The sequence below is a fragment of the Penicillium robsamsonii genome (assembly GCF_028829455.1).
Source record: "Penicillium robsamsonii strain IBT 29466 chromosome Unknown utg000003l_segment0_segment0, whole genome shotgun sequence".
Taxonomy (NCBI): Eukaryota; Fungi; Ascomycota; class Eurotiomycetes; order Eurotiales; family Aspergillaceae; genus Penicillium; species Penicillium robsamsonii.
The window spans coordinates 3,213,699-3,241,451 of record NW_026643221.1 but is presented as its reverse complement, the minus strand read 5'-3'; the positions used below and the strand labels follow the sequence as shown (position 1 = coordinate 3,241,451).

The 27,753-nt window shown below is 47.8% G+C and overlaps 9 protein-coding genes across 9 annotated transcripts; 5 read left to right on the top strand and 4 right to left on the bottom strand.

Annotated features, from left to right (window-relative positions):
* Nucleotides 1–76: 76 nt before the first annotated feature.
* On the bottom strand, nt 77–1,875 carry N7447_005944 (uncharacterized protein; the record flags this gene model as incomplete). Its single annotated transcript, XM_057230206.1, has 7 exons — nt 77–233; nt 288–359; nt 419–730; nt 785–1,091; nt 1,139–1,448; nt 1,503–1,701; nt 1,763–1,875. 7 exons carry the CDS (start codon nt 1,873–1,875, stop codon nt 77–79), a joined length of 1,470 nt encoding a protein of 489 aa, XP_057085296.1.
* Nucleotides 1,876–2,380: 505 nt separating this feature from the next.
* Nucleotides 2,381–3,951, top strand: N7447_005943 (uncharacterized protein; the record flags this gene model as incomplete). The annotated part of the gene is made up of 3 exons (XM_057230205.1): nt 2,381–2,514; nt 2,572–3,145; nt 3,214–3,951. The coding sequence occupies 3 exons, from the start codon at nt 2,381–2,383 to the stop codon at nt 3,949–3,951; spliced, it is 1,446 nt and encodes a 481-aa protein (XP_057085295.1).
* Nucleotides 3,952–5,401: 1,450 nt separating this feature from the next.
* On the bottom strand, nt 5,402–8,255 carry N7447_005942 (uncharacterized protein; the record flags this gene model as incomplete). The annotated part of the gene is made up of 5 exons (XM_057230204.1): nt 5,402–6,292; nt 6,354–6,584; nt 6,646–6,952; nt 7,334–8,138; nt 8,186–8,255. 5 exons carry the CDS (start codon nt 8,253–8,255, stop codon nt 5,402–5,404), a joined length of 2,304 nt encoding a protein of 767 aa, XP_057085294.1.
* Nucleotides 8,256–8,852: 597 nt separating this feature from the next.
* On the top strand, nt 8,853–10,390 carry N7447_005941 (uncharacterized protein; the record flags this gene model as incomplete). The annotated part of the gene is made up of 4 exons (XM_057230203.1): nt 8,853–8,946; nt 8,997–10,016; nt 10,073–10,246; nt 10,293–10,390. The coding sequence occupies 4 exons, from the start codon at nt 8,853–8,855 to the stop codon at nt 10,388–10,390; spliced, it is 1,386 nt and encodes a 461-aa protein (XP_057085293.1).
* A 462-nt stretch (nt 10,391–10,852) lies between these two features.
* N7447_005940 (uncharacterized protein) lies at nt 10,853–12,346 on the top strand (the record flags this gene model as incomplete). Its single annotated transcript, XM_057230202.1, has 3 exons — nt 10,853–11,034; nt 11,086–11,319; nt 11,371–12,346. 3 exons carry the CDS (start codon nt 10,853–10,855, stop codon nt 12,344–12,346), a joined length of 1,392 nt encoding a protein of 463 aa, XP_057085292.1.
* A 50-nt stretch (nt 12,347–12,396) lies between these two features.
* N7447_005939 (ankyrin repeat domain-containing protein) lies at nt 12,397–17,934 on the bottom strand (the record flags this gene model as incomplete). Its single annotated transcript, XM_057230201.1, has 5 exons — nt 12,397–16,501; nt 16,548–17,076; nt 17,212–17,373; nt 17,428–17,474; nt 17,531–17,934. 5 exons carry the CDS (start codon nt 17,932–17,934, stop codon nt 12,397–12,399), a joined length of 5,247 nt encoding a protein of 1,748 aa, XP_057085291.1.
* Nucleotides 17,935–19,562: 1,628 nt separating this feature from the next.
* Nucleotides 19,563–19,884, top strand: N7447_005938 (uncharacterized protein; the record flags this gene model as incomplete). The annotated part of the gene is made up of 2 exons (XM_057230200.1): nt 19,563–19,590; nt 19,643–19,884. 2 exons carry the CDS (start codon nt 19,563–19,565, stop codon nt 19,882–19,884), a joined length of 270 nt encoding a protein of 89 aa, XP_057085290.1.
* Nucleotides 19,885–21,094: 1,210 nt separating this feature from the next.
* On the top strand, nt 21,095–24,390 carry N7447_005937 (VAC14 family protein; the record flags this gene model as incomplete). The annotated part of the gene is made up of 10 exons (XM_057230199.1): nt 21,095–21,162; nt 21,232–21,394; nt 21,454–21,624; nt 21,681–22,362; nt 22,417–23,213; nt 23,263–23,367; nt 23,421–23,539; nt 23,594–23,673; nt 23,726–23,885; nt 23,943–24,390. The coding sequence occupies 10 exons, from the start codon at nt 21,095–21,097 to the stop codon at nt 24,388–24,390; spliced, it is 2,793 nt and encodes a 930-aa protein (XP_057085289.1).
* Nucleotides 24,391–24,752: 362 nt separating this feature from the next.
* N7447_005936 (DNA-dependent ATPase RAD54) lies at nt 24,753–27,560 on the bottom strand (the record flags this gene model as incomplete). The annotated part of the gene is made up of 4 exons (XM_057230198.1): nt 24,753–26,299; nt 26,351–26,474; nt 26,522–26,605; nt 26,667–27,560. 4 exons carry the CDS (start codon nt 27,558–27,560, stop codon nt 24,753–24,755), a joined length of 2,649 nt encoding a protein of 882 aa, XP_057085288.1.
* Nucleotides 27,561–27,753: the final 193 nt, after the last annotated feature.

The following is a 27,753-nucleotide window of genomic DNA, read 5'->3' as shown; positions in this document are numbered from 1 at the left end:
CTGTAACAAATATCATTCATGTCTTACGGAATCGTTATTGGTTTCTCATTTTTATATATTTCAAGATTTGCCACTTTCAAGGGACATACACCATAGGCGTTGATCCGTCCCTGGGTTGATGCTTTCCTTGAGCAACACGCCTATTATGAACGACATAAATAACAATCTGCGCTAAAGCACTCGCAATCCCCACAGATACCATAATGATCATGGTACGTAGGCCCGTGGAATAACTGTTTATATTAGAAACTGTTCGGCAATGAATTCCGGAGAATACCTTCACTTACAATGGTTTGTCACCCGCTTGGAAGTACTGTGTCCCAACCATTAAGCCGCTTATTGCAGACATAACCCACATTCTGTAATCGACTCTCCCATCAGCTCTAGTCAAGGCCAACATAGGATAGGAAAAACTCACGCGATGCTGATACTCCGCTCTCTCGGGTCTCGACAGTTGATCTGAACCCAAAAGTTATGTATGGGATGATATCCCACAGCGAAACTATTCACTGCAGTCCAAAGCCCCCAACGGGACCATTTACCGACATGGGGCTGGACCTTGAGAGTTATAATCAGGGCAATGAGGTAGCAGACCTGAGCAGCGATAACAGATGCACCTCGGCGATTGGTCCGATCGCTCATGTAGGCGAAGAAGAATACTACCCCAAGTGATAGGAATGCGCCGACTGCAGCCAGAGCGTTTGCTGATGTTCTGTCAAAGCCGAGTGACCTGTATAAATGAGCTTCAGATCGTATCCATCTATGGACAGAAGTGAAAACTTACATTATGATGGATGGGGTGTAAGTGGTTAGAGGACTCCAAGTCGAGAACACGACAAATGTAGATATAAAGTGCGGCCAGCGACGATAGCAAGCCACAGTACGAAAGACGACTTTCAACGGAATATGCACGCCATACGCGCCCTCTGTGCTTCCACCATTGTCTTTTTCGAGTCGTTTTTGAAGAATCTCCTTCTCGGATTCAGAGAACTTGATAAGTCCCGGGCTTAATAATGGCCTGGTAAGATCGGGTGATCCAGGTAGGAGTAGCGATAGAAGGAATGAGACGAAGATAGTGAATAGCCCCTCAACTGTTGACGTGTTAGCGAATGAAGTCTTGTATTTAGAACACACATACTTAGAAAGAGCCACTGCCATCCTCGAATACCGTGTCGGCCATCGAGAATCAGAATACCAGAGGCCAAGATAGGACTAAGAGCGTTGCCACCAAACATCCCAAAGAAGAAAATGGCAACTCTCTTCGCCAATTCTCTTTTCGTATACCACGACGACAAGGTATATACTGCACCAGGAATATACCCTGCCTCAGCGAACCCTAGAAGCAGCCGTATAGCTAGGAACGGCCCTCGACTGCGAATGAATACTTGCATGGTAGCAAGTAAGCCAAAGAGAAATACCTGGGCTGAAATCCACTTGCGAGGTCCAACCTTTCAAAGTTCATATTAGGATCAGACGGTTTAGGACGGTGGTTCTGTACATACTCGTTGTAAGGCCATGTTACATGGTATCTCAAAGACCACAATACCCATGAACATGAGCTGATTGCCCAAATTGACTGTGGACTGTGAAATGTTGATGTCGGTGGCGAACCCACCAGTCAATGCGCTCGCGATGTTCATGCGGTCGAGCTGGAAAACAAGAAGACCGAGGAAAAGTAGAGGTAGCACCGTCATATCGATCCTTGAGAGAAATGAACGTCAGCATATAGTGATACTCTATACATAGGGGCATTGGTGATTACTTTCTGCGAGCCTTTTGCTCATGGCTGAGATCCCATTCGGGCAATATGCACAGTGACGATAAAGTAGACTCCTCAGACGGGCTATTCTTGATGTCTAGCTTCTCGTCATTCATTTTGATATCCATTTTATATCATTGCCCTCAGATAGACTGGTAAAAGAGAGAGGCAGAGACAGCGACTGCAAGGCTTCAAAGACCCTGTATAATCTATATAAAAATCACAGACTACATGGCTTACTCTTATCACTACTGCTAAGGATTTACCTCATTAGCCCTAACATAATTTCTTTACAATATGGCGTGCTATGATAATCCTTTGAATGACGCCAGGGCTTGAACTGTTCAATTGCAATTTATTGCTAGGCTTCTCATCCCAACGGGATTTGAAGGGCTTTGAAGATAAATATCTCTGAAGTTTCTGGCTTCGTAAGTGGTTGCTTTCGTGGTGGCCCCGCGACGCCAAAATGGCGTGACGAGACCCATAAACGACGACAGCAACGAGCCCTTTGGGGGCCACAGATCCCCAGACCGGCATTTGCGATCGGGATCTCCCCTGCATTGCATATATCTAATTAAATCCCGGGGTAATTTGATTTCATACAATTTAATTCTAATGACCATGGTGCCTGTTAAAAGAGTCGCGGTCATCGGCGCCGGGCCGGCGGGAGCCATTGCCATAGATGCTCTGGCGCAAGAAAAGACCTTTGACATTATCCGTGTATTTGAGCGTCGCGAGGGCCCAGGAGGATGCTGGTCCGTTTGTTTTTCTTTTCTCTATAGCTTCTTGGACGATGGCTGACAAAAGCTCAGGATTGGCGACTCATCCCAACCTCCAACGCTCCGCGACTTTGCATCTCTAGCGACAAGAACAGCAGATCCCCCAATACCTATCCCCGAAAGTTTACCTGCGCAGACCCCAAAGTCAGACCAGCCCCGGTTTACCGAGTCGTCCGTTTACCCTTATTTGGAAACCAATATCGACTTTCTGCCCATGCAATTCGCCCAAGAACCTTTCCCAGAAGAGCGCAGCGAGCTCTCCATATCTCACCACGGACCTGAAACCCCATTCCGAAAGTGGGATGTGGTACGGAAATACGTGAGGAGTCTCGTAGAGCGCCGAGGTTATGGCGATTGGGTCTCGTACAACACTACAGTCGAACGGGTCGAGAAGGTGGGGACGGAGTGGAAAGTAACACTCCGTAAAGATGGAGAGAAGAGTGATTACTGGTGGGTTGAGTGGTTTGATGCGGTCGTCGTGGCGAGTGGGCACTTCTGGGTCCCATATATACCCCCGATAGAAGGCCTGGAGGCATTCGAGAAGACCAGACCGGGCAGCGTACTTCACAGCAAACACTTCCGCGGGAGACAGGCGTTTGTTGACAAGGTAAGCTAGACTTTGAATTTGCAAAACTGCATTGTCTCAGGGTCATCATGCTAACGTGTTTATTCCAGCGAGTTGTGGTTGTGGGCGCATCTGTCTCAGCAGCCGACCTTGCATTCGATCTTGTGGAAACCGCAAAGGAACCAGTCCACGCAATTACAATCGGCCATGCTGCTAACGGGTACTTCGGCGGTGAGGCATTCAATCACCCCAAGATACAAAATCATCCATCAATAGAGCGAGTCTCGAACAGGACTGTGCACCTGACGAACGGCAATTGCATCACGGACGTCGACCACATAGTCTTCGGTACAGGCTACAGCTGGACGCTGCCATTCCTACCGGCAGTCCCAGTCCGCAATAACCGGGTCCCCGATCTGTATCAACACGTTGTTTGGCAAAAAGACCCGACACTATTGTTTGTCGGCGCCGTCGCGGCCGGTCTGACGTTCAAGGTCTTCGAATGGCAATCGGTTTTAGCTGCGCGGCTGCTGGCTGGCCGAGCTACTTTACCGTCTCTCGAAGTGATGCAAAAATGGGAAGCGGATCGGGTTAAGGCTCGGGGTGATGGTGTGAAGTTTACATTGCTTTTCCCAGATTTCGAGGACTACTTTGAGACGCTGAGACGTTTGGCTGGTGAGGGGGAGGAGGGCAAGGGACGAAAGCTGCCCAAGTTCCGCCGCGAGTGGGCGAGGGCATTTTTCGAGGGACATGAACGCCGCAAGGCTATGTGGAAGAGGCTGAACTTGAAGTCTCGGGCGGCTTTGATGAATACCAAGTCTACCCATAAGGAAGTAGCTAGGCTATGAGCCTCAACTAAGTGAAATTTATATCTGTTCCGGAAGATATGGGTCTTTACTTCTTTCACTCGTGACCAACTTGCTGGCCTTTTGAATGATAGAGATCGCTTTGATGTATGCTGCTCATCAACAAGAGTGACGAGACTCAATTATTATACCCGAAGATACTATGTACCATATTGTGAACATAGTAACTACTATGGTACATCGAATTCAAATGTTGCATTCAATCCTCTCCAACACTCACTGCAAATGCGTAGAACTCATTACATTCCATCGGCTCGGTTGTTAGTAAGTCATCTTAGTGCCATTCTGCTAGACTAAGCCCACAAAATTCGAGTTTGTTTAGTTCATAAGGTCATTATTCACGCTGCAGTCAGGACTGTTTGCTAGACAGCAAGGATATCAATTAGGCTGGTGGAAGCGATTACAGACCGTGGGAACTTCTTATTTGACAGTACAGTGGCTTGCAATGACTTTCATGCCACGGCAATACGGCCTGGACTTGGGTCACCCAAGAACATACCACATACCCAGCGAGATCATGGAGATGGGAATGATAACGACGGTAGTAAGACGACCATTGAGAATGGTTGCTATAGGGGCAAAGAAGACATGTTTGTTGATGCTGTGTATGGAGAAGGCAGGGTTGGATGAAAATAGCACGTCGAACAACAAAGACAGTGTAGGTAATTGGCGGTGACTTGTCTACTCTGATTTATTGCCCGGGGGCCTGAGGTGTCAACATCAAGGACAACGAACCTATAAAAGCAAAGTGATGTGCTCCCATGTGGTCATGTTGATTGGTCAGTGCAAAATCTTCAGTCTGCAATAATCTTACATGCTCCACAGATCTGCAAGATGCTCTGCAGGGAACTCGGTTGGAATTACTCCGTAAATGTATTATATTGCATTGAGAAGCTAAAGATCCACGATCTAGACTAGTGAATTTATACAAATGTTTTACGTACATGCATACAAGGGGTACCTCCCGAGATCCACTTAGGTGCATATTAGCGATCAGATAATCCATTTCTTCAGCTGGAGCCACGATCTTTTACCCCTGTGCTAGTGAGACTTAGCATGGGTTACCCTACCAGCACACTAGCTAAAGCCATGTCACATTTTTCAGCTTGAGCCATTTCGCCCTAGCTTGTCACATCATACATGTCGAAAGTAAAGTATGCGAGTGCCCGTCAATCTCACGTCTTAACTTCCCGGAATGTCACGGAAATGATAGTCAATACTCAGTATGAATAGTGATCCATGGCTGATCGGTAGGATGTATCTAAGCTGAAGGTATTGATTCATTGGAAATGATAAAAACAAGAGACAAATATCTACAAAGCTATAACAGAACTACATGTACAGGTAAGGAGCTGGCAGGGGAAAATTACTCCCTGCAATGAACTAAAACCTTCCCATCTTACAGAAGACAAGGAAACTTGATTGCATAGAGCTAGGATTGCTTGACCGAACATATCCAGGTAGCCCCATTCGAGATTGCACATAATCTCCCAGGACTACATCTCCAAGTCCCCAGTCCAAGGAAGTGACCATTAACTGCATGATAGGTCCCGACCATATGACAGCGTTCAGGTTTGGCATTCGATCCCAAGAGCACGTTATAGTATGGTTGGTGAACTTTGCGCTGCACAACGTAGAGGGTGTTTCCAGATTTCAGTTTCGGGCACCGCATCGGTTCCAGCAGAGCTAGCCAGTCGGAATGACCGATTTCATCACCAAACAAGATACCAGCTCCCTTTCCACCCCTAATCGGTTTCAGGAGGTACTCATTTTGGAACGCATCTGAGGCTTTGCAATTCTCAATAAATTGGTTCAATCCTGTCGAGCCTGGTAGAACCGTGTGAGCCACGCCTCGCTCAAGCCATTCGGCCTGCTTGGGGGTGATGATGTTCCTGGTAATCAAAGAGTCCAACTCTTCAAGAACAAGTCCCAGCATCCTCTTGTCATGGCCAAGGAGGATAGTTCGCATGTCGTTGAAGCACCGTAGGCTGATCTGACGTTTCATCTCCTGGCCAAGAGCATTGATCTCCCGCTGGTGAAGCTCGAGACCAATTTGATGGATCTCTTCCACTATCTCGCCGGACTCGGTTGTGATTGTGCCAACAGCCTCTGCCTCGGCGAGACAGCACAGCTTGTATCCCACTTTCCCGGACTGGGAGGGATTTGGGATGAGTCGGAGAGTGTCTGGAGTTATGAGTCGTAGTTTTATCCCGAGTTTCCGCGCGAATTCGATAAACATCAAGATATCAAACCCGTGTTCTTTGCCTTTGACAAGGTGCAAAGGAAGTTTGCTGTCGAATAGTTCCAACAATCCACCAATGATCTTCAATTTGAGATCATTAGCAATCTGCCTCAATGAGGACAAAATATATCTATCTACTTACCGTTTCAGCTTCCACGACATTAGTCAGACCTCGCGACTCAATATTGAATGCCGAAAACGACTCCTGGCCAAAACCGGCATGCATGTAGCCATTCCAGCAGAATCTCGCGTTGATCTCGCAAATGCGAAAAACCTCCAAGCCAGCTTCATCTTTCTCTACCAGAAAGTCTGGTCTCCAAGATCCTTGTCGTTCATTCCATGGCGGGAACAGGTCCTGGTTCAAGTGCATCCACTATTGCAAGAACAACCACTCAGTATACGATAATGTGAGAGTAGAAGGGGTGGTAGCTCACGCGCAATAAGTCTTCCTCCTCCGGCTCCAACGGCATGCGCAAAGGGAACTGGGCTTCTTCATCCGTCCACCATCGCTCAATGATATCCTCAATTGCCAATTTCAGGGCGAGGTGTAAGTTCCTCAACTCATCGTCGTGCCGTTGAGTGATCAACACGGGATAAGGACAGGATGCATCCACAGATCCGGCTGGCCAAGAAGAGGAACAGCTGTTCAGTCTTGAGATATAACTGCGGCGGTGTTGATTCAGGAGGTTCACATCCAGTCCTTCAGATGACACGGGTGAGTGATCCACGTCATCAGGAAAGCTGATCAATTGAAGAGGGTCTAATCTTTTGTTTCTCATTTTGTAAGTAGAAAATTTGGGTTGATGACAGAAGATAAAAATGACACGGAGTACTCCGTATATAAGTCCTTCATGCTGAAGGCAAACTAGCTAACGACAGCTAGTACTCCCGAGCTGAGGTGGACAAGTCAGATTCCATAGATGATCCCTATCTCCTGCATAATCGAATGTGCTAATGTATTGCAGATGTATCGTCTGAGAAATCAGACAAGAGATCTGCATAGGGAAGTGGGGCCTGCAGGCATTGAAAAATTACATTAAAACAGTCGATGAGATCGTATGTACGACATTACACCGATACAATAATGACAAAGGTTATGAACTGCTAGGTCCAAATGGCGACGCATCCCATCGGACTCGCCGAAGATGTCGGTTGGGGTCTTTCACTTCATTGCGTGAATGGAGCCATCGTCGATTGTCCATCATGATGATTGATCCCTGGGGGAGACTCTGGGGTGTTAGATGGAGAGTCTCTTCCCGTGCGCCACTGTACAAAATTTCTTTCAGCTCATCCAGAGCCTTGGCCGCATTCGGAGTCAAGGGCACAGTGATATCTTCCCTAAACCGCAGTTGACTACCGGAATTGCCACTGGGTTTTACCGCGAGCAGATTGCCCACAATGTGCTGTTCCCCTGAAGTTTTGGCAAACTCGGGAGGGACGGTAATTTTGTAGTTCTGGCTGGAGAGCCACTGTCGCGCGAAAGGTGAAAGCAAGGTAAGGAGTCGATCGACGTTCAGAACGGACAATGTCCCACCGCCACAACGATCTGGCTGAAGGACTTGAAGAGCAAAAAATCGCGGAGGTTGCTCCTCGTAGCTGCAGTCGGTGTGCCATTCAAACTGAGTCATTGTCTCTGATCGAGCTTGGTGTCCATTGCTTTGGAAGCTTGCTGGAGAAGGCCGAACATCCCAAAACCAACCACGCTCGGCACTGTGGGTTATAGGGAGACCGTGGTTGTGATTTTTGTGAAGATTGGATATCAGGCTCTGCAGGTATGTGCTATCCTCGTCGCCGAACCCCAGTTGTACTTGGACCACTCCTTTAGCGTCGAGGTTCTCATGGACCTCCCTCAAGTGGGAGGCGTCAGAGGCGAATGCTGGTTTTGCAACATTGATCAGGGGGACCAGACTGGATATTCTTTGATCTCCTGGTCATAGTCAGTAACAGAAAGGAGAAAGAGCAGACGAGACATACGGATAGGCTGGGTAGAATATCTAGCAGCTGTCACTCTGGCTGTAGGAATAGCACGGAAAAGTCGATTCATTTTGCACAAGCAGATATAGCAAAGTTATAATGGGGATATAGGATGGTAGCCTGCGCTTCAACTACATATACCAACAGCTTCAAATAAACCAAGAAAAAAAAAATATCAGGCGAATCCATATGCAGTATAGAGCGAAAAAGGACCTAGATTTAGCTCTGACCGATCATATAGGAAAGGGGCATGTAATTGTACATTACTGTATGACCGGCATGCAGATGGAGTAATATGCAAAGGACAATTCCCTTTGTTCCATCGTTCCTGAATAATCTCAACTTGTATTCTTTGTCGTTCAGAAAGGCGAACCACTCGTGACGATCACACCAGAGACCCATATAGAAGCGGCTGAGCTTACCCATTCGGGGATTCGACCCTTTTCATGTTATATGGAGAGCGTAATGAATGTGTATAATACACAAATATAATATAATAAATATAATAAAAATACTCGATTGGCTTTCATCTCATGTACGGAGTAAGGGCCGGCAACCTGCATTGCTGAAATTATAGAGTCCAGGTACTTCAGGAGAAGTTTTGAAACAGCTGGGTTCTCATAAGTCGTTGGGTGCTTTCCAAGTTTCAATCATATCATCCCCAAACATGAGCGTTATAGAGAAACCTTTACCAATAGGCTACATTTGGCGGTCCTCCAAATGGTTCATTCTCTCAACCGTCGCAATCGCGCTGTTTGCTGGTCTGTATTCCCCTCCAACATATTTGAAACAATACCCTAATACCAAGTAGAAACGTTCCTCTATGGTTTTCTAGTCCCTATTCTGGGAGAAATGCTCCAGAATCGCCTCCATGTTCATCCATCAAAAACCCAGGAGTTGACATCCGCCGTTCTCGCCCTCCATGGTACTCTCGCCATGCTCTCGGCCCCCATCATCGGTCATTTCGCCGACAAGAACCAAAACCGCAAGACCACACTGCTGATATCTCTCGCATGGTGTATTATCGGCACGGGTATAGTTGCCGGTGCTCGTTCGGTCCCTGTGCTACTATTAGGCCGCTCGATGCAAGGTATCGCGGGGTCTGCTGTGTGGATTATCGGCTTTGCAACAGTGGCAGACACTATCAGTCCGAATAATATAGGCTTTGCATTGAGTGTAATGATGTCTTGCGCAAACACTGGGACAATCGGCGGGCCTGCAATTGCTGGGCTGCTTTTGGAGGTTGCCGGTTACTGGTTAACGTGGTCGGTCCCGCTCGTGGTTCTCACTATAGACTTTATTGCACGCGTGTGTATGATCGAGAGTCCAGCCACTCCTGTCTCTACGCCCGATGACAGTCTAACAGAGACTGCAAGTTTGCTTCCCTCTTGCCAAGAACACCAAATGCCATCCAAGCCCCGAAATCTATGGGGTATAATTCTACGCAATGGTCGTGCCATGACTTGTCTGCTGACGATCGTCATGGGCACAACCATGAGCACCAGTTTCGATGCGACCCTTCCTCTCCACGTCGAAGAGAAATTCGGATGGGGCCCTAGCACGACTGGACTCCTTTTTGCTGGCCTTGTCGTTCCGGGTGTTTTGATCGGTCCCGTTGCTGGTTGTCTCCGTGATCGAATTGGAGCACAAATCCCTACCGTTGTCTGTGCTATTATTCAGGCAATAATGCTTGGCCTGATGGGTATTGCTGGTGGCGATATTCCCTGGGCGAGTGCTCAGAATATGGGCAAACCACTTTATGCCGGCTGTATCGTTGCTATAGGCATCTTGCGGCCATTTGTGACTGGTATCGCGCCTGTCGAACTGACGGGTAAGTCATGCCTCCCCAAGATATGAAATATGACAGTACTAAGACATATATTCCAGCTACTACTAAAGCAATGCAGGAAAGGTCCCCGGGCATTTTCGGGCCCAAAGGAGGCATGTCACGCATTTTCTCTATGATGGACGTTGCTGCTTCACTCGGGATGATGGTTGGCCCTGTCATAGGTGGTTTGTTGAAGGGAATAGTCGGCTATAAATACATGAGCTGGACTTGGAGTAAGTCATTTGACCTCATTAGGGTATGCTTTGCTAATAGTAACAGGTTTCGTATATCTCTTCCTCGCTGCTCTTTCGATGTGCTTCTTAGGATCACAGGATACCGAGAAAGCGCCCCGTTCCCATTCTGAAGAAGAGTCATAGTCTAAAGAACTTTTGCTGGAGAAACAAATTGTCTTGTATATATTAATTGGGGGTTCTATAACGTACAGGTTCATGGGTAATAATAAATTCAACTTGAAAACTCATCAAGCGAACTAGTATAAATTAGGAGAATAGCTTTGTTTAAATTACACCCGCACATAGTTCTATTAGGGAAACTCAATATTGATATAATTGGTCCCTACATGTCTAGTCTTCGTTCCTGCAGCTTCGGCTGATCTACATGGCACGTATACACGTAGTTCAGCTCCACCACCTCAGCTACTCCACCTTAATATTTGCCCCATTGATACATCGCATCAATTTACTCTCTCATGGTTTTGCTTTTTTTTTCCCTGTCGCTATTGTCTTATAACCCATCAGTTCTAAATCAAAATCGAAAACACCACCAATAACCTCACAGCGGTCCCCTTCGACCGAGGTTCCCTGTCATAGATTCTCGCAATGACAACTGAAACTTACACATTGGCAGAGGTGCTGGCCGTCGCTAAGAAACACCCTTTTTATAACCCAGAAATTGTATACCCCGCCGATGAAGAAACAATTCAGAAACTTCGGGAGTTGGTTATTGACCAAAACGTGATACCTGAATTCCAAGAGCAGCCACTTCTTGGGAAGAAAACACTGTAAGACAGTCTCCGCAGAACTTCCGCTGTAGCTAGGCTAATTTTGTTCAGGTACAAGGCAATTGAGCGACTCACACATGATGTGGACCCGCGGAACACCTATCGCGAAAGCTCCTACATGACCATTACCGGCGGTGGCTCTGGCGGAGTGCCTATGATGTTTGCCGTGGATGTGCACGAGAACCGTCGGCAGAGATTGAAAATGGGGCAATTTCTCAAACTGTGCGGTGTCATTAAGCGCGGAGATTGGGTCCTATCCACTCATTCGGCTGGAGAGTTTTACAGGTACTTGGATCCAAATTAACATGAGATGGTACAAATATCCTAAGAAAAAAGGTCCCTCGATCTCACGACAGAAATCATGGAAAACGCAGGAGCAACCGTTCTCAGCGCCGGAAACCACATGCCACCTACGGATGTTGCCAAATCCCTGGCCGACTACCATGTCAACATCCTAACCGGCGACGGCAGCCAGATCGTCCAAACCGTCCATCATATCTCCCTCATGGCAGAGGAGGACCGTAATCGCATCTGTCTCGACAAGATCATCTATACCTCCGAGCCCTTAACTGGTTCTCAGCGAGCGTTCATCAAGTCGATTTTGGGCGACGTCATGATCGCCTCCCTCATGGGAAGTGCAGAGGCAGGTCCCTGGGCAATCAGCAGTCCCGAACTAACAGGGGAGCAAAGCCTGACCAGCAGCAGCACTGACTTCATCATTGACATGCGCAGCATGCTGATTGAGATCGTTTCTCCCTCTGCCGTCGATGGCGTATCTTCGTCTGATTCGATCGTGCTTCCAGAGGGAGAACAAGGACTTGTCGTGCAGACATCTCTACAGCGACTACACAATCCGTTGGTGCGCTACATTACTGGTGATATTGGCTCCATCCACCCACTCCCGAGCACGGCCTTTGCAGTGATTCCAGAAGCTGATCGGGAGCATCTCCGTGTGCTGCGACTGCGCGGCCGTGACCATCGTTTCAGCTTCAAGTGGTGTGCCTCTTATTTTGAGTTTGAGAGGATTGATGCTTTTATGCAGGCGGAGGAATGTGGTATTCTGCAGTGGCAGCTCGTTTTAGATCGGTTGGAGGGTACACCGCTGGCAACGCTGGAAATTCGGCTGCTTCGGTCCCCACCCCGGGATGGCATTTTATCGAATGACGATCTTATCAAGCGCTTGGAGGCTTTCTTTCTTTTAACCCTTGAGGATGAACATCTGTTCCGAATCGTGTTTCTGGATGGTCTTGGAGGGTTCGAAAGGAGTGCTACTGCGGGAAAAGTTATTAAATTTGTGAATCGATGGGATTGAAATTGAATCATTGGCTGGAATGGGGTGAATCATGTTGTAATTTCTTAGTTTTATATATAGCCTCGAATCTTATCCCAGACATCTTCATACCCCTCGAACTTTGGAATATCGTTCACCCGCAATTGATCCAAGACACCATCGACAGTAGCCCCCTTTTCAATCAGCAGTCTAGCAATCTTCAGATAGTCATCATGACGGTCTTCCTCGTCTTCTAAATGCCATCTCTGTGGACTTAGTGCTATATGAATTGCAGTCGGTCCCCGTATGCTTCCATCGAGGCTTTTAAAGCATCCTGTGTTTGCAGCCACATCTGCACCATGCTTCAAAAGAAGCTCAACCATGTCGACATTACCCTCCATTGCGGCCAAATGAAGAGGATGACCATTCCATAACTCCCCGTCATGCTCAGAGCCCGTGAAGGAATCCTCGTGGAACTGTGTCGTGGAAGCGCAGACGGTAGCTCCGGCAGTAATTAGTCTCTCGGCCATTGCGATTTGACCATGGTGTGATGCGCCATGCAGTGGACGCCATCCACAGATATCAGCCTTTTCAATATCAACATTGCTTTCCAGTAAGAAAGACACTACTTTTGTCAACCCACGGACAGATGCATGGTAAAGGACTGACGGGTGGTTTGGAGAAAGTGTGGCACAAGAGTTGAAATCGTTCTCAAGTTCGAGAAGATGCAGACACATGATCTCGTCGCAGTCTTCTAAAGCTCGCCAAAGTATCGTGCTTCCGAATTCATTCTCTCTGCTTGATACCTGCTGACAGATTTCTGTACCTTGGGAGGCTCTACCTTCAATAGAGCGGTAGAAATGATGATCGAAAGTAAGTTTCGTCATATTCATTGGAAGAAGATGCTGTACTATATCATGACGAGGCTGCCGGCGCTGCTCATCATCATGGGCCGAATCATGTGGTGAAAATGCAGCACAATGGATGGGAAAGAAGCCATCTTCATCCGGTATATCTGCATGAGCACCATGGCAAATCAAACTGAGGACCAAATCGATGTTTCCTTTTTCTGCAGCGAGGTGCAACAATGTTTGGCCATATGAGTACTTGCAGTCTAGCTTCTCGGCGCGTTTTAACGCCAGGCATATGCAGTTGAAGATTTCTTTGTCGCTTAATTCTCCCTGATACTCCAAATGTTGGGTCCAATGCCCCGGCTTTGGCGAGGTTGAGGCATGCGCTATTAGGCAACGCAGTGCCTCTGTGTTGTTGACTACCGCAGCCATTAAAATATAATCAAATCCATTCTCCAAAGAATGGAAGCAATCAGCACCAAACTCCAATAGATTGGCCGTAGCCAGAGCAAGCGGAACCTTCTCGACTGCGAGAAGAAGAGGAGTTGTGTTTTCTTCTGGGTCACAAAAGTTCATGTCTGCGCCCGCCAACGCCAAACTAGTCAGAATCTGCTGGGAGACCTGCGCAATCTCCTTGTGCGAAAGTTCTGGAAGCTTAGGAAGATTTGGAAGCCTTGCCTTTGCAAGCATACGCATAATTGCAGCTTTGGTGATCTTTGTCCTTCTAGGCGAAGAAAGTAGAGAGGAAGGTTCGCCTTTAAGTCGGTCAACGACACCCTTTACCAATGCCAAAACAGCGTCATCACCTGGTGACACCCCATTCCCTATAAGAGTCTCCACAATATGACATTCAAGGGCACTGATCGCATCCATCAAAATAGACCGAAAGCTAGCGCCGGCGGGGGGCTGCGCTCCAAAGGCCATCAATAGACGAGCTATACTCCAGTATTGTCGCCTCAATACACTGGTCAATGGCGTGTCTAGGTAAATGGTTGTGTCGCCCTGCGACTTGGAACTAGTGTATCGACAAGTTTGTTGGGCCAATAACGCAATGACGGCGTCTTCTGATAACCCTCGAAGTAGCAGGCGAAGAAGTTCTTCCACCTCTTCCACATCCCAGCTCGGCTCCACGGATTCCATCATGAAATGAATTGGAGTCCTACCACTCTTGTCGACAGTCTCAATGCTAGAACCAGCCGCCATCAAAAGTTTAATGCATTCCACACTGCGACACGCTGCTGCTATGTGCAACGCAGTCTTGCCTTCTTCATCTTGGAAGCCGAGATCAGCCCCCTTTGAAAGCAACATGCGAACCATTTCAATTCCCGAGGCTCTCTTTTCCGGCTCTTCATTGTTCCCACCGGCAAGCAAAACGGCGCTCATTAGGCAGGTTTGCCATTCATCTGTGTACGCAATCTGTGACAATTGGTTGACATCTGCACCGCCATCAATCAGGGCTTGTGCTGCCTCGACGAGTCCGTTCGTCACTGCGACTCCCAGGGCAGTCCGGTTATAGGAATCTTGAAGCTCAACCTGTGCCCCTTGAGATAACAAAAGCAATGCGAATTGGGGATCTTGTTGCCCCGCGGCTGCGTGCAAAGGTGTTGTACGCCCATACGAATCATTCACCTGAACAATGTCATTGTCGAGAATGAATTTCACTGTTTCCAAGTTGCCGCAGGATATAGCAATGCTCAGTATGGACTCTTCCGTTTCAGTCTGTGGTCCTTTGGCACCCTTTTCCAGCAGAAATTGCACAGAACGTGGGTCTCTCTGCTGCGCGGCGACGCTCAACAGCGATCCGTTTTCAGAAATGTAATTTACATCTGCACCAAGTTCGAGGAACAGCTTCGCTGCCTGGAAATCTGCATCGTGGATGGCAGAGCCAAGTAGAATTGACTTCCATGCTGATGAATCTTTCTTTCTCAATTCATGACAGAAGTGCACGTACGGATTCTCCCTTACATAAGTCTGTCCGGAAATCGACTCTGGCGCGGGCATTGGGTCCCCGTATATTTGTGCCTTGATTGAGTTTTGCCACGTGCTCTGAGAAACAGGGACTTTGAAGCTTTCTCTGGACCAAATCTCTTCGAAATCGGTCTGTTCGGTAGAATCCGGTGCTCTAGAGTGAGCTACAAGGAAGTCGAATATCAAATCATTCTTGCCCTCAGCTGCTATTTGTAGTGGTGAAGTGTTCTCCGGTGTGTTAAACCGTCTCACATCATCGACGCTGAGGGTCCGAATATCAGCCTTGGTAACAAGCGACAATTGCGTCTGATGATGCCGCACAAGCTCCAAAACGACCTCGGTTTCGCCGCGGGACAAAGCCCAGTGCAGTGCTGTCCAACCGTATATGCTACGTTTCCTGTAGTTTGCGTGCTCTGATAGAAGAAGACGAACAATTTCCAGACTACCAGTGAATGATGCCCAGAAAAGAGGGGTCCACCCTTGATGGTCTGCGGCATCGACATCCGCTCCACTTCTCACGAGAATTTCGGCCGAGGAAAAATGCCGGTTTGCACAAGAGTAGTGGAGAGGTGTCCAGCCATGAGTATCTGCTGGAGATATACTGAGACCCGAGTCAATCAATGTCCTGAGGGTTCTCGTAAGATTCCAATAAGCTGCGACATGCAATGCCGTTTGATTTTGAGGGATTGAATCGAAAAGAGACTCTAGGAGATCATCTTCGAGCTCAATGCGGAAATGTAATGCTTGAACGGCGGCATTCAGGAGGCTGTCGTTGCGAATGAAAAATTGAACAAGTGACTTTAGATCTTCGTCCACATTTTCGATCTCTTTGAGATGTCTTGCCCAGTTTCGTGAGGCATAGTCTAGAAACAGCATTTCATGGAAGCGGCGAGACATCTCCACGCGACTTGTGCATGGCCCTTCCTTGAACGGACTGAGACACATGTACCGTAGACATGTCTCTGTGATGTCGGCCTCCATGTCATGCGGTAATAACACTGTAGACGCGAAAAATTCGTAAGCAGTCGCATGGACCATTGCAACAGTCATGTCGTCGTGTAGCACCACCAGACCAACACACGATCGAAGAAGAAGGTCAGGGTTGACGAAGTTATCTTCTTCAATATAATCCTCATCTTCTTCGACGGCGAAGGCATGAATTACTTCATCGATTTTCAGGCGTCTCTTCGCAAAGACAACCCATCCGATAAATCGCCGAGCAAGTTCCCTCCTTGCCCTTGGCTGCATGTCGATTCGCTCTAATGTTGATTGATACACTTGATTCAGCCCCGTCGACTGTTTTTCGAGAGCCTTTTGCATATGGCGAACAGTGGTAAGATCCAAGAGCTCATCCAGAATAAGCTTGGTATGTAGAAACCTAGTATCTGTCAGCGATGTACTCATTTACTAGTGGTAGTTCGTACATATTTCCCGACTTTTCGGTGATCTTTCCGATCAACTTTTGTGCCCCTCGGGGAAGTTCGTTTTTTTGAAAGCGGGAGTCGATATATATCTCCAAATCTTCAGATCGTGAACATATCTCCATCTTGGTTGCTGAATCCATGGCCTTCCTAATATGGCTAATATCTCGGCTCGTGACCATGACCTTGCACCCATTTTCGACAAAGGAAGACAGATAAGGGAGCAATCCATCTGCTCCGGTCACCTCATCTGGGCCGTCAACTAGAAGATAGGTCGACTTCAGCTCACATGCCGCTGCGAATGCTTCAGCGAGTCCTGCAGGTTCACGCTGCTTCATAGGATCCGCGAAGAGATGTTTCATTGTGACAAGCACCTTTGCATCTGCTTGCTCGATTACTTGTCGGATCATGCATTGCAAAATTGCTGTCAGGGTTTGTTGCTCCCGAGATGAGAACTGACAGAATATATATACCACGGAACTTGTAGTCTCTAATCTCGCATCCCATAGGTGGCCAATCGTGATTGATCTAGCTGTGTTAGAAATTGCCGAGCCATGACCGAGTTTCTAGCAGTACGTACGAAAGTAGCGTTTTACCGACCCCAGCTATTAGTGGTTAGCAAGCTTTTGACACGTTGCAGATGATATTCGAAAGGGTTGCTTCATACGGGCTCCGTAGCACCAGAGCAGCGATGGGGTTCCAATACGCCAGCTCTCCACATCTTGTGAGTTCGAAAACCATTTGCCAGTTCCAGGACAAGCATCTGGTCTGGTGCGCAAAAGGTTATCAGACGCCGGGAAAAGCGAGTAGAGATACTGCCGGATTTGCTCTAAAGGTCGGATTAGAGCTATCGCGAGGATCCATGCCGTTCAGAAGACACTACCTTGGTCGATCGCTGTAATCTTTTTGTAGGTAGCACTGGCAACGGACCTGCTGCAAATTAGCTTACTCTCTGATGGCCTCGGAGAGGAGATAGGTCTTCGAACATCATATTTATTGAAAGAAAATCAACAAAGAGAGTTTTGTAGCGATGCAAAAGATCAATGTATTTTTTGACCTCATTTTCCTGAAATGGCCATAAGAGGCGGCGCAGTCGCTTGTCGAGATCGAGATGAAGGACCGACAATTGGCGACGACACTCTTGAAGGGCTTCATCATTGAGCGAAGATGGTAACGAGGGCAGTTTTAAACCGGTGGTTTCTGCCTCTCGGATGGCCTTTTCTACCCGAAAAAGGACATCTGTGAGCGCTGACACCTCTTGGAGATACAGCTTTTGTGTTTTGGGGGCAGACTTGATGTCTGATACGTAGCTGTAGCTGAGTTTGGTGATTTGTCCCGCAATCTCGACAAGGTTACCAATACTGACGAGGAGCCCCACTACCTCAGCCATACTCTCTCGTCTGGTCTTTTCTTTTGGATCTTGATAGTTAGAGCTTCAATTTTGGCCGTACAGATACTGTTTTGTGCAGAATTCAATGTGGTCGTATGCGGGGCATAGCCTCACAGCTAGAATGGCGAAGCGCTCAACCCAATCAAGCATAGTGCGGGGCGTGATGACATGTCAATGGATACATTCGTGCTGGCTTGGTTGAATCATATACGGCGTTCTTATCCGCTACTCGGTGTCGTAATAGAATAGTATCTAGCTAGTAGCTAGGCCGTGGCCCTCGAAATGTGAAGGAAGCTCGGGAAGTCGCACAGCATCAGCCGGCTGGTAAATATCGAGGTCAAGTTACTGTCAGCATTTGATTGAGCAAGGCAGTGATATCGGTCAGATTGCAAAGTCTCCTAATTTACTCTCAACTATCCCCCCACAAGCACACAAACACAACCCACGTGACGAGGTCCACCGAAGAGATCAGGGACGGCGAGATCACCTCGTCAAACGGAATCCACTATGCAAAGTTCCGCAAACAAGCTGTACGAAGACTATGGAGTAGTATATTATATGCATCCTTCCAACGTGAATGGGGATTGAAACCCGGGCAAACGAACTTGGATTGGAAAATGTTTGCCTTCAAATTCACGGCGTCGAAAGATGTAAATTAGGAAATTCGTGTCTTGGCGCCAAGGAATTCTGAATCTCGAGAAGACATTCTGGAATAATATGAATCCAATAGTAAAATCACTAGTTTCCAAATAGGGTTAAAATTGTGCCTATGGGTACAGACCTTGAAATTGTATATTGTACGGAGTCCCCCGTACAATATACCGTACAATATACCGTACAATATAGAGATTAGACCCCAATGTAACAATATAAGATAACAAACGCCATCCACACTCCTTGTCAAATGTAACCTAGCGTTGGAATATAGAGTGATTAATATCGAGGGTCTGTGCGAACAGAACGTTGCCGCGTGGTGTCTATAAAAAGAACATTCCACGGAGTATTTGGAATGGGATATGTACAGAGCATGTAGTGTATCATTCAATTCTATCTACTCTGCACTATACCAGGTATAAAGACGTATAAAGATGTAAAGATAAAGGAATAGAGTAAGATGTATAGATGAAACACATACGCATTGTCTAGCCTCTCCGGATATTGAATCGCGCTAATTTAGTCGAAATCTCCCCACACCCCCCTTTTCTTTTCTGCATGACTTCTCTTCTTCTCTACACTCATTTAGTAGGGAATTGTATCTTCACTCTCATTCAATTGATTTAAATCTCTCTACGCTCTTTTATCCTCTAGTCCGATACATTCCAGTACCTGCAACTCCCCGCTGCATATCTCAAGTCTGAGCTTTTAGACCAGCGCTTACTGAAACCATTATCGAGTAAGCCCAACCTCTCTTATTTATACCCAGGCCCAGGAACGTCGTCAATCGTGATCATCAGGGACTGACCCATGGTTCTGCACAGAAACGTCAATTTTCCCTCCGCAGCTCCGCTCACATTACGTTCCACTTTTCACCGGTGATCGTCGCCTTCGATATCTTGCATATAGCATCTACCTAGGTAGCATTCCAAATTTCAGAATCCTGAGCATATCCATCTCTGCATTTCGTCACAATGGGTCTCATCGATAAGCTACAAGCCAGTACGTTCCGCGACTCCCGAAACCCACCCAGCAAAATGCTACCTCACCGCAGAAGAGCAATGCGATATTGGATTGTTTGGAAAGATCACTAATATCGAAGCAGAACTTGAGATCTACCGTCTCGAACAGCGCTACGCACGCCGCAAGCACCGCAGCACCTTCTCCGCCGGTGCCCAATACGTCGACGGCGAATATGTCTACTCGAATGGCGCAACCTCGCCGACCAGCACCGTCTCTAAGCACTCCACCGGTAGCTGGCGCCCATCAGGATGGGGCAGCCAGTCATCGCGATAGTGATGGACATTTCAAGTCGACATGCCTGAGCGATTCCTTGTGTTATTGGCGCCATTCTTCTTCTACTTGTCTTTAGCTTTTTCACCCTTTTTCACTCTTTTCTGAAGACCTTTTCTTCTGTTTGTTTTATACCTTTGCGTGATGCTTCCGCGGAGTCTCGACGAATCCTTGTACAGTCACACGCCACGTCTGTTTTGTTTTTCTTTTTTTTCTTTTCTGGGATTGTTTACTTCCGTTGCCCAGGTGGCGTATCGGTTTTATGATTTCTATGTGTCAGCGGGAAGCCATATTCGAAAAGTTGAGATCTGCTTTCTGCTTTCTTCTTACGGATTTCGATATCTCCTGCGATATGTCTGCTTGTTCTTTTACTGCTCCTCATCTTCTTGTTCCATAGTTTCATCTATGTGGACTTTGATGCTCATACTCACATCCGTGATTGAAATTATTTATCTCTGAGATTTTTCTTATTCAAGTACTTAGTACAATAATAGTCGGCTTATATGGCCTCTGTAGTAGCTTGGTAATCCGATGTTTGGCCCATGATGTTAGGGATGTTATATGTAAGAACACTCCGATGTGTTTCTAGATTCCTTTTGGATGTCTTTTTAGATGTATACAACGGCGTGTACAAAGTACCTTTATATGTACCACATGTAACCGGGGATTGCATGTTTTACTCGAGATTAAAAAGCGGGTGCTCCAAGTAGTCAAGGCTGGCTTTGTGTCGTTGGTTTCGGTTCTTTGTTCTTTTTGGGTTTCTTTCATCTTGCTCAAGGATGACCACCTTTACTGCTAAAGATAGCCATACGCATTCAAAAGCATCAAGTCTACAAAAGGATTACGGAATAGAGAACCTGCAGGTGTGCTGAACTACTTATCTTCAGAATTACAGCTGGAGGCCAAAGGCGGTAAGGTCCGAGTCCGCAGACTTACGTCACACCACCGCTCTGGTCTCTCCATCTCCACACTGCCAACGCATCTCCCTCATCCTGTGATTGCATTTTTACTTCTGACTGTGATCGAATAGCTCCCGGACGATCTGAGCTTTCTTATCTGCACGACTTACCGTCAGACCCACGACTCACACTCGACTTTCAAGCTCCTGACCGTCTCGCGACACCCCAACGCGCTGAGATACCTTCTGTCCACCATGAGCAGTGCTTAGCCGACCATAGCTGGGGAAAGATTGCAGCATAGGCTGCTTTGAGCGATGGATCAAGTAATCCAGCGGTTACTGAATGACAAGCTCTACGACAGGAGAAAGCAGGGAGCTTTGGAGTATGTCATCTCGGGCTCATCACTCCGCACTTGAAAGAACTCATACTGACCACTGTTTATTTACACCAGGCTCGAGAAAATTGTCCGTGACGCCGTTGGCCATGGAGAACATGAGAAAATACAAAAGATCGTTGAACAGCTCTGCCACGACTATGCATATGCCGTGCACCAACCCCACGCCCGGAATGGAGGCCTGATCGGATTGGCCGCTGCCTCTATCGCACTGGGGTCGGTGAGTAGTGGTCATAACCAAGGACTTGGATGACCCCTTAGCTAATACCTGGGATATAGGAAGGAGTTGCGCCGTATTTGGGTGAGATTGTCCCGCCTGTGCTCGCATGTTTCTCCGACCAAGATGCGCGAGTGCGGTACTACGCATGCGAGAGCATGTACAACATAGCCAAAGTGGCTAAGGGAGAGATATTGTTGTTTTTCAATGAGGTTTTCGACGCGCTGGCTAAGGTGAGGGGTGATGATAAGTTTAAGTGGGGTAACGCATTCGCTGACATGCAATATAGCTGGCGTCCGATTCGGAGCTATCAGTCAAGAACGGCGCGGAGCTTCTAGATCGCCTGGTGAAAGATATTGTGGCTGAATCGGCGGCCTCGTATGTGTCGATCTTACAACTCTCCGAGAAGGGAACTCCAGAATTGGAGAATCAGGAAGACCAGGACCTTCCCATGGCCTTCTCTCTTGCACGATTCATTCCTTTGCTTAAAGATCGGATTCATGTGATCCAACCATTCACTCGCAACTTTCTAGTCTCATGGCTTACCCTTCTAGATACAATCCCTGACCTGGAGCTCGTGAGCTATTTGCCGGAGTTCCTGGAGGGGTTGATCAAGTTCCTTGGCGGGCCCAACAAAGACGTGAATATTGCAACCCAGGGTTTACTTGATCGGTTCTTGTCGGAGATCAAGAGGATCACCCGACTTAAAAAGGGGATTGAAGAAAGCCGGAAGGGTCAGAAGAGCAACAGACACTCGGTGAACAGTGACGCGATGAGCAGCGTGACGGAGCAAAATGCCCAGGCTGATGGTGCCAATGAGTATGACATTGCCGTCGCAGATTCGGCCTCAGATACAACTCTCGACGATGAAATCGCCCAGGCCGATGGAGACTGGATCCCGGGACAAGATGTACAAATCGATCATCCCAGGATTCTTGGTATTCTTGTCAGCTTTGTCGACACCTCATATGGTAAGAGCAAATGCATTTTCTTTTTGGTTTTCACATGCTTATCCTTTTTATTAGAGGAAGAAATGCAATTAACGGCCCTTCGTTGGATCGATTCCTTTTTCGAGATCAGTCCTGAAGATATTCTTCCTTTCGTTCCGCGGCTGTTGACTCAGGTACTCCCAGCCATGTCTAGTGGCTCGGATCAAGTACGAAAAGCAGCAAACCAAGTCAACACCTCCCTGGTCCAATACATCTACTCTTTGTCGGATGATACGACCGAGGAAGCCCAGGTGCCACCGTCAAAGATCCCTTCCACTACGGCCAGCAAAGAAACCATAGAGCGACGTTCATCGACTCCTGGAGTCAGACCTTCAGAGACAGCGAGCATTGACACAAAGAAACATACAACACAAGATAATTCTATTGCGGCTACACCACGTAGTAGCATTGTTTCCACGCCGCTGCCTCCTGGCGACCTTGATTATGCTGCTGCTGTCAACTCTCTCACTCTACAATTCCTCAATGAAAATGAAGCCACTAGAGTTGCGGCCCTTGCATGGCTCATCATGCTCCACCGTAAAGCCCCACGGAAAGTCATCGCTTTCAACGACGGTACCTTCCCGGCTTTGCTAAAAACGTTATCCGACCCTTCAGAAGCGGTTGTAACCAAAGACCTGCAGCTTCTTTCACAGATCTCAAGAAACAGCGAGGATAGCTATTTTAAATCTTTCATGGTCGCCTTGTTGCAACTCTACTCTACAGACAGGCATTTACTCGAAGTGCGCGGGAATCTGATCATCAGGCAGCTTTCTCTAAACCTGAGCCCGGAGCGTATCTACTGGACTTTGGCAGATTGCCTTGAGAAGGAAGAGGTGAGTTTTATTGCACAGTTTGGGCGTATTATATGCTAACATGTCACAGGATCTTGAGTTTGCCAGTATCATGGTCCAGAACTTGAACAACAACCTCATCACTGCGCCCGAACTGTCGGAATTGAGAAAGCGCTTGAGAAATCTTGACTCAAAAGTAATATCCCCGGACACCTTGTCTTGCATTTTTGAGGCTAATGGATCTTCTAGGATGGTCAAATGTTCTTTGTCGGGCTTTTCAGATCATGGTGCCACAACGCTGTCTCCACGTTTTCTCTCTGTCTTCTTGCCCAGGCCTATGAGCAGGCATACAATCTCCTCCAGATCTTGTCAGTATACCAGCTCCATCCCCCAGGATAGTTTTCTGACAAGACCCTCCACAGTGCCGAATTGGAAATGACAGTTAACATGCTAATCCAAATCGACAAACTGGTGCAACTACTGGAGTCACCAGTATTCACATGTCCGTTTCTTTCCAACAATATGACCCCAATCTCAGAGGCTAATCCTAACAGATCTCCGCCTCCAACTCCTTGAACCCGAAAAATACCCCTTCCTCTACAAATGTCTCTACGGCGTCCTCATGCTCCTCCCTCAGAGCTCTGCCTTCGCCGCCCTCAAGAACCGTCTGAACAGTGTCAACAACATTGGTTTCCTCCACGGCGGACCCCGCAGGTATGGCCCCTGCCCCCCGCATTCCACCCCAAGGTTTACTGAGACGAATTTCCCTAGTACTACTCAAACGGCCCCATCTTTCGACCGTTCCACAGGCACCCGCCTGAAAACCCGCGACGAGAACTCCATCCGCTGGGTTGAACTCCTCGACAAATTCAAGGCCGTCCAGGAACGAGCCCGTCGATCCCAGGGCTCTACCCGCTTCTCCTTCGACCAGTCTGGTCCCCTGATCAATCCCTCTCTTACAGCTGCTCTCTCCGTCGCTGCTGCAGACCGCCCCAAGGACCGATCTAACCTCCCTGATGCTCCGCGCGGTGCTCCGGGCCCTAGTAACGTCGCTGCTGGAAATACTGGGCTAGGAGGCCCTGGTCCTGGTGCCAGTGGCACCGCTGCTGGGCGTGCGTTGGATAATAGCGCGGCGAAGGGTGTGCCATCTCATAAACACAAGTCGAGTCTTCCCAATCTGGGGCGGCTGGGTATTGGAGGACGGAAGTCCAAGAAATAGTTGCATAGGTAGCTAGAGCTGGACCTCATCTCCTGCATAGACCTTTCTTTTTGTGTCTTGTACTTAGCTGGATTGTTTCGTGGTGATCATATACTGGATCCTTCGTCTGTGAATAACATCATATTTCTTAACCTACTCCCAAATATGTCTATTGACTTGATGCATTGGTATACGTTATCTTTGAGTATAGTGTTCTCATTTTTCATTTTTCGGTCAGATGTAGCTCTTCGTGATACAAAAAAAAACATTCGCATTCTATGGTCATAAGTATTCGCTTCTTGAATGAACACGCTCGCAAAGATACAATCCACCCCAATACTGTAGTAAACTCCGAACCAGCTCAAGTATGCCAAATAAGTGTATCAGTGACTAATGTACTGGAAAATAGCCGAAACATCGTTTTCGCTAGTCTCTTGACGAAGAAGCAGATCCTGGATTTGGCTGAGCGGCCCCTTCTCACCGGTATTGACAAAATGGTTCCACGAGCTAGTATCACCATACAACATAGCGGGGGCCTTGATATATTGCATGCCATCAGGCCGACACCGTTTGCACTTGAAAGTATCATGGGTGTCACTCCGAGTATCCGGTTTGAACTGGAAGAGTTCTCGCAGGGAGTCGAGGGAGAAATGACGCTCGACATCTTCGGCGGAGTCTACGACACAAGACGAAAGGGACTGTTTGTGAGACTGGCGCTGGAAGATCTTCTCTTCGATCGAGCCTGTTGCAATGAATCGGTAGACGAAACAATCTTTCTTTTGTCCGTCTCGCCACACTCGTGCTAGTGCTTGCTGGTCAGCAGCTGGATTCCAGTCTGGGTCGAAGAGCACCAGTCGGTTGGCGCCGATCAAATTCAGTCCACACCCGCCGGCCTTGCTGCTCAGGAGGAATACGAATTCCTGGCCGTCGGGGTCATTGAACCTGTCGACTAGCTTTGTGCGCTTTTTGATGTTCATGGTGCCGTCGAGACGCAAAGAGCCGTAACCCCGCGACCGGCAGAGCTTTTCGAAAAGATCTAGAGTTTGAGTGTAATTGCTGATGAGGACGATTTTGTCGTTGGTGTCTTGTCGGATGCGGGCTAGCATGCGGTCGAGAACCATCATCTTGCCAGAGTACCAACTCTTGATTTCTCTATCGCGACCCCGAGTATCAGGAGGTGAATAGTCCTCAGGGAATGTGTGCTCGCATCCTGGAAGGTCGTTTGCCAGATCAAGCAGATCTGGATGATTGCAGAGCTTTTTCAAAAGGCCAATCGCTTTCAGCGGCTGACTGCCCTTTCCGCGAAGAAGGCTTTGGATCTCCGGACTCTTGATGAAATGGTTGTACAGGCCACGCTGGAACTGTGACATGTTGCAGAACACAACATGCTCGTATTTGACGGGCAAGTATTTTGAGAGGAGCTCATTGGTTCGGCGGATGATGAACTTGTTGACAACCCCAGAGAGCTCCTGTAACCGTTCATCCCCTAGCTTCTTTTCCTCGTCTGTGCCTGCGGCATCCCGGCCCCGCAGAATCGGCAGTTCAAACCTCTTTCGGAACTCGGCTTGGGAGCCGAGGAGATTCGGGTTCGCAAAGTGAAGAAGAGCGAAGTACTCAGACAGATCATTCTGGATAGGTGTTCCAGAAAGAATCACTCGGCGAGTAACATTGAGTTGATTTAAAGCATTCCATGTCAAGCTTTCCTTGTTTTTTAATCGATGACCTTCATCACATAGAAGAAGTCCAATCGGGGTATCATTCAAAGTATCCGCATACATACGGAGTGTCTCATAGGACACAATAAGGACAGGCCTGACGATTCCACGCCCTGATGCAATGGCCCACTGCTTGATCTGCGTTATTAACTCTGCTTTTGTGGCCTTTCCATCGATCGCAAAAGGTGTGGTGGCGTCCTTTCCAAGCCATTTTACTGATATGGTCAGTCGAGCTAAAGATAAGTAGGGTACCACGCATAACTCACCCAATTCGTTGGCCCAATTACCAACCAAACTTGAAGGACATGCAATCACGCATTTTTGAATGGTAGTTTTTCCGGCCTCTGAGGACTGCTTGAGTAGCGTCCACATCAATGCAATGCATTGAAGCTGCGTTCGTTAGATCTAGGTATCAAAATCGGGTTGGTCAGGCTCACCGTTTTACCAAGTCCCATGCCATCTGCCATGATGCATCCATTTGCATTCTTGTCAACCAGTCCAGTAACACATCGATAAAGGAACTAGACGTAAGCGTAGTGTCAGCTTTGCTCCCATGGCACAGGTTATCTCGAGACGCAATACCTTCACACCCTCGACTTGATGTGGGCGAAGCACTTTGGAAAGTCTTGGATCAATCACGACAGGCACCTTTGGCCTCTCTTCCACGTTCTTTTTGAGCCCCAGAATGTCTGCTAGACTCTTATGCATAATTGGCTCATCCAAGGTTGGAGTATCCTCCGTCGGTGCCTCTAGGCTTTTAGGCGCAGGTTCCTCGGCGACATCGTCTACTGTAGGGTCGTATAAAACAATCGCAAATTCTCCACTGGGGTCATGTAGTGGCTTGACCACAAATGTTGCGCCTCGTCGCATCCCCAATGTCGGAGCCACCCGGCCGGAACTGTACTCGCCAGTGGCTTTGTTAATGAACGGAACCTGAAATCGTGACCTGAATGCCACCTCTTTGTCCTTCGGTTTGTACGCGGGAAATTTGTTGCACTCTCTTGTTTCCAAAGCGAGACGATCGTCATTCGTGTATGGCTTCTCTTCTCCATCTTCCACGCTTCCATCGGCATTGGCATAGTTGACCTTGCGTCTCTTTCTCGATGGTTTTTCGGATGCCCGAGTCGGTGTTGCAGTACCCGGACATTTGAATGGCCTTACAAGTCGATCGATCGAGTTCTGAGTGTTCACAGATCTCGGTTGCAATGGAGTCTTGACGCTGTCGTCGCCATTGGCCGGGCGTTGTCGATACCTTCCAAGCATGTCAGTCAGCATAGAAAGTCGCAAACAATTAGGATGAGGGCTTACATTAGTCCCAAAATGATAAAACAAATTGATTAAGCTCCTGCCGTACAATGATCCCAATGTTGTAGGCAAGTGCGAGTTTGTCGACGCGTCGCGTGTTCTGAGGCTCCCAAACACCAAAATGCCGCGTCCCAAAAATAAACCCAATGGGGTAAGGTGGTCCAAGCTCATCTTTATTTTTAGGCAGTCACGTGGATCCCTTCATATATACCCAAGAACATACATAACGTCATGTCTTTCCAGCGCGCCATTGCTAAGTAATCTATAAGCCGAAGATAAACACAGTAGTACCCCGATGGGCTCCTAGGAGCCCACTAAACTATAGCACCAAAGTTCTAAACGCCCATAAGCTATTTTGTTTGAC